The sequence below is a fragment of the Oncorhynchus gorbuscha genome, linkage group LG20 (assembly GCF_021184085.1).
Source record: "Oncorhynchus gorbuscha isolate QuinsamMale2020 ecotype Even-year linkage group LG20, OgorEven_v1.0, whole genome shotgun sequence".
NCBI lineage: Eukaryota > Metazoa > Chordata > Actinopteri > Salmoniformes > Salmonidae > Oncorhynchus > Oncorhynchus gorbuscha.
The window spans coordinates 10,915,995-10,930,930 of record NC_060192.1 but is presented as its reverse complement, the minus strand read 5'-3'; the positions used below and the strand labels follow the sequence as shown (position 1 = coordinate 10,930,930).

Sequence of the window (14,936 nt, the reverse complement as noted above, 5' to 3'; positions counted from 1 at the left end):
TCTTTGACTGAATGCACTCCATACCTGTGCATAGCCGCAGAAGGTGGTTTGGGGTTGGGGGGTGGGTAAGTGTCCCGTGAAAATCTCACTCTTAAAAGTTTATAATCTGTTAACTCCCAACTAATGTTGTTGACTAGTCCTATATTTGTATTTGTGGCCAAAGCATAAATTAGAAAATAAACTCTTCAAAACCCCCACCTCAAACTTGTATCTCAAACAGATGTTAAAAATAATGCTGCTATTTCCTCATAAATAATGAACATCATGTTTTTTGTAGAGACATCTAATTGGCTGAGCTGGCCAATCAGCTGTTTACTTGTCATTCATATTTTTTATGGACCAGTATTCACCCACACCAATAAGTATTATGAAGAGTTAGGGGTTCAGCCAAACTCTTTCTCTTTTGCAAAGGTAGCAACAGTCAAAATAGTCAGTATGCTGGCAGAGCTTAAATGCTCCAAAGCCACAGACCTGGATAATATTCCTGCAAGGTTTCTAATAGATTCTGCTGAGCAAATTGGCCCTTGTATTAAGCATATTGTTAATCTCTCTCTTGAACAAGGCACCTTTCCCAGGGACATGAAACAAGCTAAAGTTATACCACTGTATAAGGGGATCAAATCTGATCCTGGGAATTATAGGCCTGTATTTATCCTCTGTGTAACATCAAAGATCCTGGAGAGAATTGTACATGAGCAAATGTATGAATATGTTAACAAACAGGGTCTAATGTATGATTTTCAGTCGGGTTTTAGAAAAACATACTCCACTGATTCATGTCTACTTTACTTGACTGACTTCATCAGTAAAGAGATTGACGAGGGAAATCTCTGTGGAATGGTACTGCTTGACCTACAGAAGGCCTTTGATACAGTTAACCACTGTCTCCTAATCTCCAAACTGGAGCCACTGGGGTTAAGCAGTATCCCTATAGGCTGGATAAAGCCCTATTTATCAGGAAGGGAGCAAGTAGTAGAGGTTAATGGTTCACTGTTTCAGGCAAAACCAATGAGTTGTGGCGTTCCGCAAAGAAGCGTGCTTGGGTCTCTGCTGTTTTTATTATATATTAATTGATATGAAAGATGCTTGTTCTTGCCGTCTTTTTCTTTATGCGGATGACTCTACACTTCTGGTGTCTCACAAAAGTAAAACTATGTTGGAGAGTATACTTAGCACAGAGCTCACTAACATTAGCAAATGGCCTGGAGATAATAAGCTATCTCTGCACTTAGGGAAAACTGAAGCAATTATTTTTGGATCCAGACCTAAATTGTGTATGTTGTCTGAAATCAGAGTGGAGTTAGGGGGTGAGGTGCTGACTACTAAAACCTCTGTTAGCTACTTGGAATGTATCCTTGATGGAAGCTTGGGAGGTGTGAGCATGGCCAATAAGGTGCTAGGGAAGGTTAATGCCAGGACTAAGTTTTTGGTTAGAAAGCCCAAGCTGCTTGATAAGGACTCCATGAAAGTGCTAGCTACTGCCCTCATTCAATGCCATTTTGACTATGCTAGTACTTCCTGGTTTGGGAGCTTATCTAAACTTATGAAGAGGAAGCTCCAGATAGCCCAGAATAAGATCAGGGTAGTATTGAAGGTGAGTCCACGTACTCACATAGGCAGGAGCTGCTTTCAGGAACTAAACTGGCTGCCTGTTGAGGCTAGTGTGTCCCAGATTAGACTAGGTTTGGTTTACAGGAGTATTTATGGTCCTGCGCCCAGATATTTAAGTGATTACTTTCCTCGTGTTAGGGATGCACACAATCACAGCATCAGATGGAGTGTTGCTGATGTGCGCTTATACAGGTTCAGGAGTAATGCTGGGAAAGGTACTTTCTTGTATACTGGAGCCTCAGAATGGAATGAGTTGCCTCTGCCTATAAAAACAACATCCTCTCTGGACAGCTTTAAAAATAAAGTAAAAATATGTTTGATGTCCTCTGTGACCATATGAATAACCCCTATGATGTAAGTGGAATGATGAGATAGATGTTCTTCTTTTATGTTTTTGTTTTATTATTTCACTGCCATACTGTGTTCGATTTTGTATAGCCATCTTGTCTCAAGAGGACCACAACGGAAAATAAGTCCCAGACTTTATTGTGTGTTATCCTCGGTGCTTGTTTTTTTTAAACGGTCAAATTAATAAACTAAACTGTTGTTGGGGTATGGCAACACCATTCAAACACAGAAAAACTGCTTTAGACACCTTGCTCTTTGAAGTTTGTAGCATCAACCCTCAAGCATGAAAACAAGAACATGTCCTTGCATCAGAAATTAAAATATGAGGCGATGCAATATTCTGCAGTGTCCTAATAAATACATTTTAGACTATGTTAATGGCCATCAGAGTTCTTTCTATAAGCAAAATGAAAGACCATATAATCAGGACCATATAATCAGTATCAAAGTACAAACACCTGGGTATGCATCCAGGAGTAATGTAATATTCCAAACATATTCTATTGCAAGAGGTCGATGTTGATACACTTCAATATCGTAAACACACAAAATAGAAGTTTAAGACAGTTAAATATCGTACATATCATTGAAAATATGAAATATATCAGAATTGTTCATTGTAAATAATGTTTGTTTATAGCATTGGCTCTTTCAGAATAATTACATTTTTGGGGAAGGAAAACCATTTCACTCATATTGTAAATAGTTATAGATCATAATTCATAGAAATCTTGAAACACTGGACAGCTACTTTAAGTGGAATATACATTTTGCATGCCTGGGCCTTACAGCATAAATTAGTTCATATTTGTGAAATTGTACAGAAACCACAGCACAATATGATTTAGATGTATATACTGTACATTACTTGGCATGCAACACTGACAACATTTAAAAAGCTTAACTGTAGAAAGATCTTGTCTGATCAAATTTTCCCAAATCAAGTTAGAAATGGTGAAATGTGGAGATTTTTTATTTTTTTTATTTAACTAGGCTAGTCAGTTAAGAACAAATTCTTATTTACATTGATGTCCTATCAAAAGGTAAAAGGCCTCCTCGGGGACGGGCTGGGATTAAAAAAAAATAAAAAATAGATATAAGTATAGGACCAAACACGCATCATGACAAGAGAGACAACACACCACTACATAAAGAGAGACCTAATCACGCAAAGCAGCCACAACTGTCATTAAGAGTGTCCATGATTGAGTCTTTGAATGAAGAGATATCGATGATGAATGAAAAAATAAATGATACGGAAACAACTTTGAAACTTCATCATCACCAATGATTTTGTGAATCACTTATTTAAATGACAACAACGCCACTTGCTGGACAAAATCCACGCTTGAGGGTTGAGCCTGCAAAGTTCAAAGAGCAAGGAGTCAAAAATCTTTATAGCTGAACATCGAGCATTTGTTTGTTTAGGCAGCCGATAATATGTGACCATAAGAACTGTCATAAGACTACCTTTCAACCTGCTTCTTATGTATTTTGTCCATTTGCTTATTGTTCCCTAATTTATTTCTGTGGCAATAAGTCTTCGGTCCATCTGGTGAGAATGAGAGCAATTATGAAAATTAACATATCTAATCATGGCGTGGTGTGTTTCTGCAGATATTCTCGACATTAGTTAGTAAGTATTTACAATAAATAGCCTCGGTATCTGACTGAGGACATTTTTAACTCTCAGGAATAACCAGAATAAATTGTTTTATGCATATATGAATTTAACAAACAATTACACTATGCGTTCACGAATACATCACATTATATATTGTTTTACGGTTTTTGCTAAAAAAAAATGTTTTTATGAAATGTTCTGATTTGTTAGTTAACATTTCCGCATTGATTCTAAGCCCCGCCCTCTCCAGGCTATATTACCAAAACACCCCCCCTGTCTCGCCAGTTGTCAGCTGACTGATAGTTGGCAATACAGTAGTTGTACATCATGGTCGCAACGCTGAAGTTTACAACATTATTACTTGCTGTTGTTGTCTGCCGGGCAACGCAAGATTATGGTTATAAAGATGTCGAGGAGCCTACCCTGGGCGATTCTCAGTATGGATCTCTCTGGCCGTTGCCTCAGAAAGTCCAAATATCAACGGTAGCATTCAAACTCAGCGGTGTTAGTTTCCAGATAGTTGACGCGAAAGAATCGTCTTCCGGCGCGAGCTGCAGCCTTCTTCAAAATGCATATCGAAGGTATAATATGTGATTGTGAATGAATAGCCGCCTACGTATTTTCAAAGACAGGCCTACTGTAATGTAAATGTTTGTTTGGCGTTGGCTCTGTAAGATTTGAAATCATTCACGTTTTAGTTAAATTGTATGAAAAACGTTGTGTGCTGAATAGAGCTATAACTGTTGAATGTGTTTTATGCACAGAAATTCGCCGTTTTTTCACATACAGTCACGTGAACTGGTTTGTTCTTCCTTCCTTGTCCTGCAGGTATGACGAATACATATTCCCCATTTCCAGAATGCAAGGGCAAAACAAAAAGAAGGCATTTGCCTCTGTGTCTGAGTTACAGGTGTGGATCACATCAGCTGACTCTGAGTGTGACAGCTACCCAAGTGTGACATCTGACGAGTCATGTGAGTGCCCTGGCATGATGTTTGTCTTCCTTGTTGGTGCTCTAAGCCAGGTACAGTATTCACAAAGCATCTCAGAGTATGCTGATATAGGATCAGATTTCCCTTTTAGATCATAATGAATAGGATTATATGTACAGGGAGACCTGCTCCGAGATCAGCGCTTTTCCTCTGAATTCAGACCCAAGTTTGGAAGGTTGGGACTCTAGTAGGGTAAATACAAATAGCAGAGTCTTCACAAGTATAGTCGAGGGGCCTTCCCAGTAGGATTGAGGCCCGGGTCTCGTCATCCTACATCAGTGTTTAGGAAGGTATTATCCCCCAGTAGACAGAGAAAGATTACCTAGAATGTCTTGGAAGATAATAGGTCAGTAGGCATAAGACCACCGGATTTTGTTGTTAAGACACTTAGCTACTGTTTCATGAATGCACACCTGTAGTACACGTGCAAGTTTGGTCTTAGCTGTGTCTTAAGGCCCCAGACTAAAAAAGAGAAACTAACATGCATTTACTTACTCATCAAAGAAGAAACATCCACTTACCTAGATGGGTAACAGTGACATATGCATGCAATTTAAATCAGTGGGCATTATCAGATAAGTTTTTTTTTTTTAAGAACAACCATAGGATTGACAGTCTTCTTTCTGCTGCCTGTCCACAGACGAACTCTCGGTGGACTCTCCTGTTGCTGTGCTGAAAGCACCCAAGGTGTGGGGTGCACTGAGAGGTAGGGGTCATGGCTTTTATGCTAGACACATACTTTTTTGCTATGTTTATAGTCGTGAAAGAAGTTTGGTCACCTGTGAGGCCTTCCTCTATTTACATAGCTATATTGTTATAACGTTTCACTTATTTTCATAACGCTTGTGCAACTTCTGTGGTTGTATAGCATCTTGTGTCTTGACCTTGAAAGCTACAGGAAATGTTGTAATTCATACCTACGTACTGAGAGGAAAGCTTGCAAGTTAGCATTTCATTGTACAACACTACACTGTATCCTGTGCAGATTACAATAAACTTTGATTTGATTAGACTTGAGACTATATACATATCCAAGACGTTTACAGTGTGTTGTAAAGCATGTGTTTACAATCCTGTTGTGGTTGTTCTGTGATTCTGTTTATTAATCATTGTCTGTGTGTCTCTTTTTATTACCAGGTCTGGAGACTTTTAGCCAGTTGGTGTATGAGGATGAATATGGAGCAGTAAGTTGACATGAGTGCCATATGAATAGAGTTTGTTAAACAAGGAGGCCTCACTCATGCCTGAACACAAGTCACATGATGGAGGAAGTAGCCTACCTTACCGGTTTACAGTAGCTCTACTCCAAGTCATTCTAATGCATCAACGCATTTGGAAATTCAGTTCCCAGCAACTTAGCGAGCTATTTTCAATTCCACATTGTGGTTTTTGCCTCCGTAGTATTCATCAAATGGATTAAATTGTAGAAATATTTCAATGGTACTTCTATTTTTTTAATGGATCATTTTCAATTTCTTTGTTTTATTTTCACAGAAAAGCATCAATAGGACAGAGATCCAGGACTTTCCACGGTTTACACATCGAGGCCTCTTATTGGACAGCTCTCGTCACTTCCTGCCCATCAAAGTCATCTTAGCCAATCTGGTTAGAGGACGATACATGTGATTTCTGATTTCAGTTCACTTTGTTGTTGTTATGGTTAAATTAATTTGTATATTAATGGCATAACATTACATAATGTCATCATCAACCTCATTCTCCCCTTACCCACACACAGGAAGCAATGGCGTGGAACAAATTCAATGTGTTCCACTGGCACATAGTAGATGACCCCTCCTTCCCCTACATGAGCCGTACCTTCCCACAGCTGAGCCAGCAGGTGAGTGGGTAGGCAGACGTTATCAATAGCCTGGTCCCATTTAAGCTGCTATACCTACAGCTTTCACACACCTGAAAAGACCAGATGGGCAAAGGTCATATGGCAACAAAAAAAAATGCTGAAAAGTTTATGGTGGGAGTGTCACAAGCCTTGTGGTCTTGGTGGATCTATTACCGTATTGCTTACACCAAATCAGTCATTTCAACGTTGTAAACGTGTAAGGGCTAGTGTAAAGGTTTAAACTACTCAATGCATATCCATATGTATATAATAATTCCCTTTTGTGTATGACAGCTTTTGTTTTGATGTATCGTTTTTTTTCTGCAGGGAGCATACCACCCGTACACGCATGTGTACACGCCCTCTGACGTGAAGATGATCATTGAGTTTGCTCGCCTCAGGGGCATTCGTGTCGTCTCTGAGTTTGACACCCCTGGACACACTCAGTCATGGGGCAAAGGTGAGTGTGGGGTCACTTAAGGGTTATTTCAGATGAAAGTCCTCTGGCTGTATCAAGGGGTTCATTTCTAGGGGGTAAGGGTAGTCTTTTGTCCTTTTAGACATGCACATTTGCATAATGTTTTTGTATGAATTGAAGTGAAATGTGCAGCTACCTGATATTGCATTGGTTTTGTCTGCTCCTCTCTCATGCCTCCTTTCCAGGCCAGAAGGACCTACTGACCCCCTGTTACTCTGGAGCCAGCCCCTCTGGCTCGTTTGGACCGGTCAACCCTATCCTCAACACCACCTATGACTTCATGGCCATGTTCTTCAAGGAGGTCAGCACAGTGTTCCCCGATGCCTACATCCATCTAGGAGGAGACGAGGTTGACTTCAGCTGCTGGTGAGAGGCTTATAAGGACATTTTATATTTGTAATTTAGCAGACACTTTTATCCAGGGTGACTGGCAATCGGTGCATATAACAACTATGTTGAGCAGGGAGAAACAGATAGCAGATACCCTAGCAGATATTTCTTTCAAACGTTACTTAATCAAAGTCTAAATATTCAGCACCAACTGTCCCACAGACTCCTTATCCACTACAAAGGTATAGTATATGACCACAATTGTCAACAGCCATGTGACTCTGGCTTGTTTGACAGTCAATGGAAATGAAAACAGTACTGTAGGCTGTCTCCGCCAACATCAAGCACATCAATAAAAACACTACTTTCTGCCTCTGTGATCCACAGGAAGTCCAACCCAGACATCCAGAAGTTCATGGTGCAGCAAGGCTTTGGGACGGACTACAGCAAGCTGGAGTCTTTCTATATTCAGAGGTGTGTGGCTTCAGTTAGACATGGCCTTAAAGTGAAGCAAATAAGTAAGTCGGCCAACCTAAAAAAAAAAAACCACTAACTTCCGCATATTCTAAAAAATGTCCCACTCCATTGTCCGAAGATGAATTATTCATATTATCATGTGGTTATTTTCTGTCACATGATAGGCTCTTGGATATCGTCACCACTACCAACAAGGGCTACATGATCTGGCAGGAGGTGATTGACAATGGAGTTAAGGTAACAGAGCAGCAGCATTTATTAGCACAGGCAGAGAGAAGCAGCCTCTCTGATATTTAGAAATCAGACTCCATTTTCTGAAGTGAAATTCTAATATTTCTATGATCAAAATATCTTCAGTTATCATTGAAGTCGGAAGGTTACTTACACTTAGGTTGGAGTCATTAAAACTCGTTTTTCAACCACTCCACATTTCTTGTTAACAAACTATAGTTTTGGCAAGTCTGTTAGGACATCTACTTTGTGCATGACAAGTAATTTTTCCAACAATTGTTTAAAGACAGATTTATTTCTCTTATAATTCACTATCACAATTCCAGTGGGTCAGAATTGTACATAAACTAAATTGACTGTGCCTTTTAAACAGCTTGGAAAATGATGTCATGGCTTTAGAAGCTTCTGATAGGCTAATTGACATCATTTGAGTCAATTGTATTTCAAGGCCTACCTTCAAACTCAGTGCCTCTTTGCTTGACATTATGGGAAAATCAAAAGAAATCAGCCAAGACTTCAGGAAAAAAAATTGTAGACCTCCACAAGTCTGGTTCATCCTTGGGAGCAATTTCCAAACGCCTGAAGGTACCATGTTCATCTGTACAAACAATAGTATGCAAGTATAAACACCATGGGACCATGCAGCTGTCATACCGCTCTGGAAGGAGATGCGTTCTGTCTCATAGAGATGAACGCACTTTGGTGCAAGTCAATCCCAGAACAACAACAAAGGACCTTGTGAAGATGCTGGAGGAAACCGGTACAAAAGTGTCTCTATCCACAGTAAAATGAGTCCTATATCGACACAACCTGAAAGGCCGCTCGGCAAGGAAGAAGCCACTGCTCCAAAACCGCCATTAAAAAAGCCAGACTACGGTTTGCCACTTTACAGGGGACAAATATCATACTTTTTGGAGAAATGTCCTCTGATGGAAAAAAAAAAAGTGCTGTTTGGCACGTAATGACCATTGTTATGTTTGGAGGAAAAAGGGGGAGGCTTGCAAGCCGAAGAACACCATCCCAACCGGGAAGCACGGGCGTGGCAGCATCATGTTGTGGGGGTTCTTTACTGCAGGAGGGACTGGTGCACTTCATAAAATAGATGGCATCATGAAGAAGTAAAATTATGTGGATATATTGAAGCAACATCTCAAGACATCAGTCAGGAAGTTAAAGCTTGGTTGCAAATGGGTCTTCCAAATGGACAATGACCCCAAGCATGCTTCCAAAGTTGTGGCAAAATGGCTTAAGGACAACAAAGTCAAGGTACTGGAGTGGTCATCACAAAGCCCTGACCTCAATCCTATAGAACATTTGTGGGCAGAACTGAAAAGGCGTGTGTGTGAGCAAGGAGGCCTACAAACCTGGCTCAGTTACACCAACTCTGTCAAGAATGGGCCAAAATTCAGCCAACTTATCGTGGGAAGCTAAACAATTTAAAGGCAATGCTACCAAATACTAATTGAGTAAATGTAAACTTCTGACCCACTGGGAATGTGATGAAAGAATGAAATCATTCTCTCTATTCTGACATTTCACATTCTTAAAATAAAGTGGTGATCCTAACTGACCTAAGACGGGGCATTTGTACTAGGATTAAATGTCAGGTATTGTGAAAAACAGTTTAAATGTATTTGGCTAAGGTGTATGTAATCTTCCGACTTTAACTGTACCTTATTCACTTCTTACCTGGTATTTACATACGTAGTAGTGCATGTGGCTTCATGGCTTGGCTCATATATATATATATTTTTTTTTTCCCCTGTTAGAGTAACAAAGTAAAAGCTAATACGATCTCCTAACCACCACCAGACCTGTGTTTCAAATACTGAAAAAATGTATTTATCTGTGCCTGTTTGAGCTTGCCTGGCTTAATAAACCAATAGAAAAGTCCCAGAACTGCAAATCCCGCCCATCTGGCACTCCAGGCAGACTCAAGCTAGCGCTCAAAGTATTAGAATAAATTATTTCAAACCAATGTCTGACCACCACAGCTGCAAATAATAAACATGCTTTCTGAGTAACATATCAGTGTAATACTTGCAGCTGAAGTCAAACACAGTAGTGCATGTGTGGATGGGGAACAAGTTTGAAGAGGAGCTTCAGAAGGTGACGGAGGCGGGCTTCACCACCATCCTCTCCGCCCCCTGGTACCTAGATTACATTAGCTACGGACAGGACTGGCAGAAGTACTACAAGGTCGAACCACTCAGCTTCAATGGTCAGTTATCTTCATCAGACACCTCCCTTTTGTTGGACCCCAGTAAGATTAGCTGACGTTATGGCGTCAGCTAATGGGGATCCTAATAAAAAAATATAATCTTCATCAGATAGTGTTTAACAACAACATAAAAGAAGATGACCGGGTTCTAGGAGATCTGGAATAGCTCTGAGTTTTGGACTAAAATGCCGCGGTTGAAAATGCAAAAATTTTCTTCAAATTTGAATGACTTCATTCAACAGGTCTGCACTTGAATATTGCACTGCTGTATCATATTGAAACATCTGCTCTCTGGACCAAAGTCGAAGCGTATAGAGACTTTTTTTTTTTAGACCAGCATGGTAAACCTGACATACACATTTTTTTTGTATCCAGCTTTGGTTCATGGTAGAGATGGAGATTGTTGTTGGGTAAACCAGTTAGGGCTGTGCATTGCCTTTGCTTGGTATTCATTTTGGTTCTGGTCTAGGTTGAGGCCTATGGCTGTCTTGTTTCTGGTTTGTACTGGGACATTGAACTTCTTGATTTGACCATTGTTGCTTGCTGCAGCGCGTTTGGCTTTCCAGATACTAGCCCTGACAACTCTTGCATGTTCACTTGGCGTACATGATTCATGGCTTCACAGCGCTGCTCTTATTTCGGGGTACATTCAAGATCAGCAACACTGTAACATGTTGAACATTATAAGCAAGAAGTTGACGTGAAACCTTACAAATACAGCCAACTTCAGGACTTTACTCCATTTTGTTTTGCGATGCCCCACCATGAAAAGAGATCCATGTGTTGAAAACCACCTCACTGGAAGCATCTTGCAAGGGGACAGCTTCAATTTGTCACTTCTCTACAACGTTGTTTTGCGTCTTGAATGTAGCCCAGAGGCACGCTTCTCCATGGAGGGCTCTCCTGTGGCATATTCTTTCTTAAGTTTCTTCACCCCCCACCAAAAAAATACTACTCTACACTTAGTATTTAGGTGTAGTATTAGTACTACTAAGGATACTCCTCAATCAAACGTTGCATGTGTATCTACAGTATGTGATGTGTGTCTACTGTATGTAGCTGAAGGCAGACACGCTAATCCACGTGTGGAAAGGCAACCAGCAGCAGTACCAGGCTGAGATGGCAAGGGTCACAGCATCAGGCTACCAGGCCCTGCTCTCCACACCCTGGTACCTGAACCGCATCTCCTACGGCCAAGACTGGCAGGCCGCTTACAAGGCAGACCCACAGGACTTTAATGGTGTGTGTGTCTATCTGGACACTTTAGGCAGATGCTTTATTTCTGAAACAAAATACTCTTTTACTGTGTGATTTAAAAAATAATAATAATAAATGACTGTTGGAGTTTCATGTTTTATATTTTACATCGACAGGTCGCGACACTTATCGCGATACCTCACTGTATTTACATTAGGGCAGCAAGGACCAATACATTGACTTTTATTGTTTGTGATAAAGGAAGACTGCCCTAACCATGCTGTTTTAAATTAATAGACCTGTGTCATACGAGTCCGCTAAGGTCCAACCCACCTGCTCTGAGCCTGAACAGGGAACTCCTTCCGTGCCAAAAGCCACCACTTCTGTCTTGTGATCCGATGGTCATGCGTTTTTATTTCTGTGCAACCCTGTTGACTGAAGTAGTAGAATGAATAACTCCATTCACATCATTTAAAGATTAAATGCAGAAATGGGCATACAGAAACTTTTCCATGTGATTCCCTCCTGACCCCTGAATTACATTTGACCCTGTGAACCCAGGCACAGATGCTCAGAAGAAGCTGGTAGTCGGCGGAGAGGCCTGTCTGTGGGGGGAATACGTGGACGCTACCAACCTGACCCCCAGACTCTGGTACGCTGCAGACAAACTCAAATGTTTCAAAAAAGATCTTATAGGATACCTTTTCTCTCCATCCACTGTTTGTAATGTTAGTCTGTGAAGATGTTTCTCTCCTATCCCCAGGCCCCGTGCCAGTGCTGTGGGGGAGCGGTTGTGGAGTGACAAGGATGTGAAAGACACAAACGATGCTTATAGTCGTCTGATCCAGCACCGCTGTCGCATGGTCCAGTAAGTCGCCCCCATAGAGAAACGTACTGTTCTATTTAATTATGTGGTGCACCCCCCTTATAAGAATTGGGGAAAAAAAACTCTTGACTCAAGTATACAGTTGTGGCCAAAAGTTTTGAATGACACAAATATTTATTTCCACAAAGTTTGCTGCTTCATTGTCTTTAGATATTTTTGTCAGATGTTACTATGGAATACTGAAGTATAATTACAAGCATTTCATAAGTGTCAAGGCTTTTATTGGCAAATACATGAAGTTGATGCAGAGAGTCAATATTTGTAGTGTTGACCCTTTTTCAAAACCTCTGCAATCCGCCCCGGCATGCTGTCATATAACTTCGTGGCCACATCCTGACTGATGGCAGCCCATTCTTGCATAGTCAATGCTTGGAATTTGTCAGAATTTGTGGGGTTTTGTTTGTCCACCCGCATCTTGAGGATTGACCACAAGTCCTCAATGGGATTAAGGTCTGGGGAGTTTCCTGGCCATGGACCCAAAATATTAATATTTTGTTCTCTGAGTCGCTTAGTTATCACTTTTGCCTTATGACAAGGTGCTCCGTCATGCTGGAAAACGCGTTGTTCATCACCAATCTGTTCCTGGATGGTTGGAAGAAGTTGCTCTCGAAGGATGTTGCTACCATTCATTATTCGTGGCTGTGTTCTTAGGTAAAATTGTGAGTGAGCCCACTCCCTTGGCTGAGAAGCAACCCCACACATGAATGGTCTCAGGATGCTTTACTGTTGTCATGACACATGACTGATTGTAGCTCTCACCTTGTCTTCTCCGGAAAAGCTTTTTGAAGGATGCCCAAAAAAACCTGAAAGGGGATTCAGAGAAATTAACCTTTTGCAGAATATCAGTCTGTCCCTGATGTTTTTCCTGGAGAGGAGTGGCTTCTTTGCTGCCCTTGACACCAGGCCATCCTCCAAAAGTCTGCCCCACTGTGTGTGCAGATGCACTCACACCTGCCTGCTGCCATTCCTGAGCAAACTCTGTACTGGTGGTGCCCTGATCCCGCAGCTGAATCAACTTTAGGAGGTGGTCCTGGCGCGTGCTGGACTTTCTTGGGTGCCTTGAAGACTTCTTCACAACCTCTCTCATTGAAGTTCTTGATGATCTGATAAATGGTTGATTTAGGTGCCATCTTACTCGCAGAAATATCCTTGCCTGTGAAGCTCTTTTTGTGCAAAGCAATGATGACGGCACATGTTTCCTTGCAGGTAACCATATTTGACAGAGGAAAAACAATGATTCCAAGCACCACCCTCCTTTTGAAGCTTCATCTGTTATTTGAACTCAATCAGCATTAGTGATCTCCAGCCTTGTCCTCCTCAACACTCACACTTGTCAGTGATTCTCTCATTAACACATGTCAGCTGGTCCTTTTGTGGCAGGGCTGAAATGCAGTGGAAATGTTTTTGGGGGGGATTCAGTTCATTTGCATGGCAACAAGGGACTTTGCAATTAATATGATCACTCTTCATAACATTCTGGAGTATATACAAACTGAGGCAGCAGACTTTGAAAATGTACATTTGTCATTCTCAAAGCTTTTGGCCATGACTGTACAATGTGGTAACACCCTCTCTTTCTTCCTGTTTTTTCTCTTCCCCCCCTTCTGTCTTCTCTTGCTCTACTAGGCGTGGTATACCAGCTGAGCCTCTGTTTACAGGTTACTGTGCACATGAGTACAAAGGGGTATGAGCTGACAGCCACTGTGGTGCTACAACCTGAGAAGCAGCGTTAACTGCAATGAGAGAAATAATCTCACAAATCAAACTTGATTGTCTTCATTGATGCACTGATATGAGCCAAATTCTGCCTTTTAAATTCTTTTTCAGAACAATCCTCATTGCAATGTCACAAATTGATTGGTGTGTAGGAACACCTTTTTAATATTAATGTTTATGAATTAAAAAAACTTTTGCAAAGTTTGTCTGTGTGTAAACACTACAGTGATAGACACCTGAAGTTCGATGCAGTTTACCGATTCATGGAAATTACACATTGGAGCACATCTTTTATACATTTAATTTAATGACTGATAACGCCACTTCTACAATATGATCAACAGAAGTACTGAATGCCCACATGCATGTTCTTGACCCGATGTTCATGTTTTCCCAGCAAACACCCTCACAGGAGTATTTACAGTGCCTTCAGACATTATTAGACTTTTTCCACATTGTTTTATCATAGCCTGCATTTAAAATGTCACTGGCCCATATTGTCAAAGTGGAATGATTTAAAAAAAAATGAAATTTCTTGATTACAACCCCATTTGATACGGCAAGCCTAAAGTTCAGGAGCAAAGATGTTCTTACGTTGCATGGACTGTGTGCAATAGTGTTTTTTATTTAACCTTGAAGTAGGCAAGTCAGTTAAGAACAAATTCTTATTTACAATGACTGCCAAACCCATATGATGCTGGGAGAATTGTGCACCACACTATGGAACTCCCAATCATGGCCAGATGTGATACAGCCTGGGTTTAAACCAGGGACTGTAATAATAATAGTGACGCCTCTTGCACCGAGTTACTCGGGAGCCCCTTTTTAACAGTTTTTGAATGACTACCCCATCTCTATACCCCACACATACAATTATCTGTAATTCCTCAGTCAAGCAGTGAATTTCAAACAGATTTAACCACAAAGACCAGGGAGGTTTTCCAATGCCTTGCAAAGTAGGGCATGTATTTTTTTCAAAAGCAGA

General features: G+C 40.8%; 1 protein-coding gene across 5 annotated transcripts; it reads left to right on the top strand.

The window, feature by feature from the left end:
* The first annotated feature begins 3,845 nt into the window (after window positions 1-3,845).
* Window positions 3,846-14,155, top strand: hexb (hexosaminidase B (beta polypeptide)). Of its 5 annotated transcripts, none has more exons than XM_046317290.1 (14): window positions 3,846-4,164; window positions 4,412-4,557; window positions 5,216-5,281; window positions 5,713-5,759; window positions 6,070-6,180; window positions 6,314-6,415; window positions 6,743-6,875; window positions 7,079-7,259; window positions 7,611-7,697; window positions 7,865-7,937; window positions 11,212-11,392; window positions 11,911-12,001; window positions 12,113-12,217; window positions 13,862-14,155. In XM_046317290.1, exons 1-14 carry the CDS (start codon window positions 3,911-3,913, stop codon window positions 13,923-13,925), a joined length of 1,641 nt encoding a protein of 546 aa, XP_046173246.1. In that variant the 5' UTR covers window positions 3,846-3,910; the 3' UTR covers window positions 13,926-14,155. The 5 variants fall into 5 exon arrangements, 3 of the variants coding, with proteins under 3 accessions (XP_046173246.1, XP_046173248.1, XP_046173247.1); XM_046317291.1 differs by lacking the exon at window positions 11,212-11,392 and adding an exon at window positions 9,978-10,152 and having other exon boundaries at window positions 3,847-4,164; XR_006833862.1 differs by lacking the exons at window positions 12,113-12,217; window positions 13,862-14,155 and adding an exon at window positions 9,978-10,152 and having other exon boundaries at window positions 3,847-4,164.
* The last annotated feature ends 781 nt before the right edge of the window (window positions 14,156-14,936 follow it).

Coding starts and splice junctions, on each gene's coding strand:
- hexb (XM_046317290.1), top strand. CDS start 3,911: ATGGTCGCAACGCTGAAGTTTACAACATTATTACTTGCTGTTGTTGTC. Junction 5,760..6,069: donor ATGAGGATGAATATGGAGCA/GTAAGTTGACAT, acceptor TTATTTTCACAG/AAAAGCATCAATAGGACAGA. Junction 7,698..7,864: donor GAGTCTTTCTATATTCAGAG/GTGTGTGGCTTC, acceptor GTCACATGATAG/GCTCTTGGATATCGTCACCA.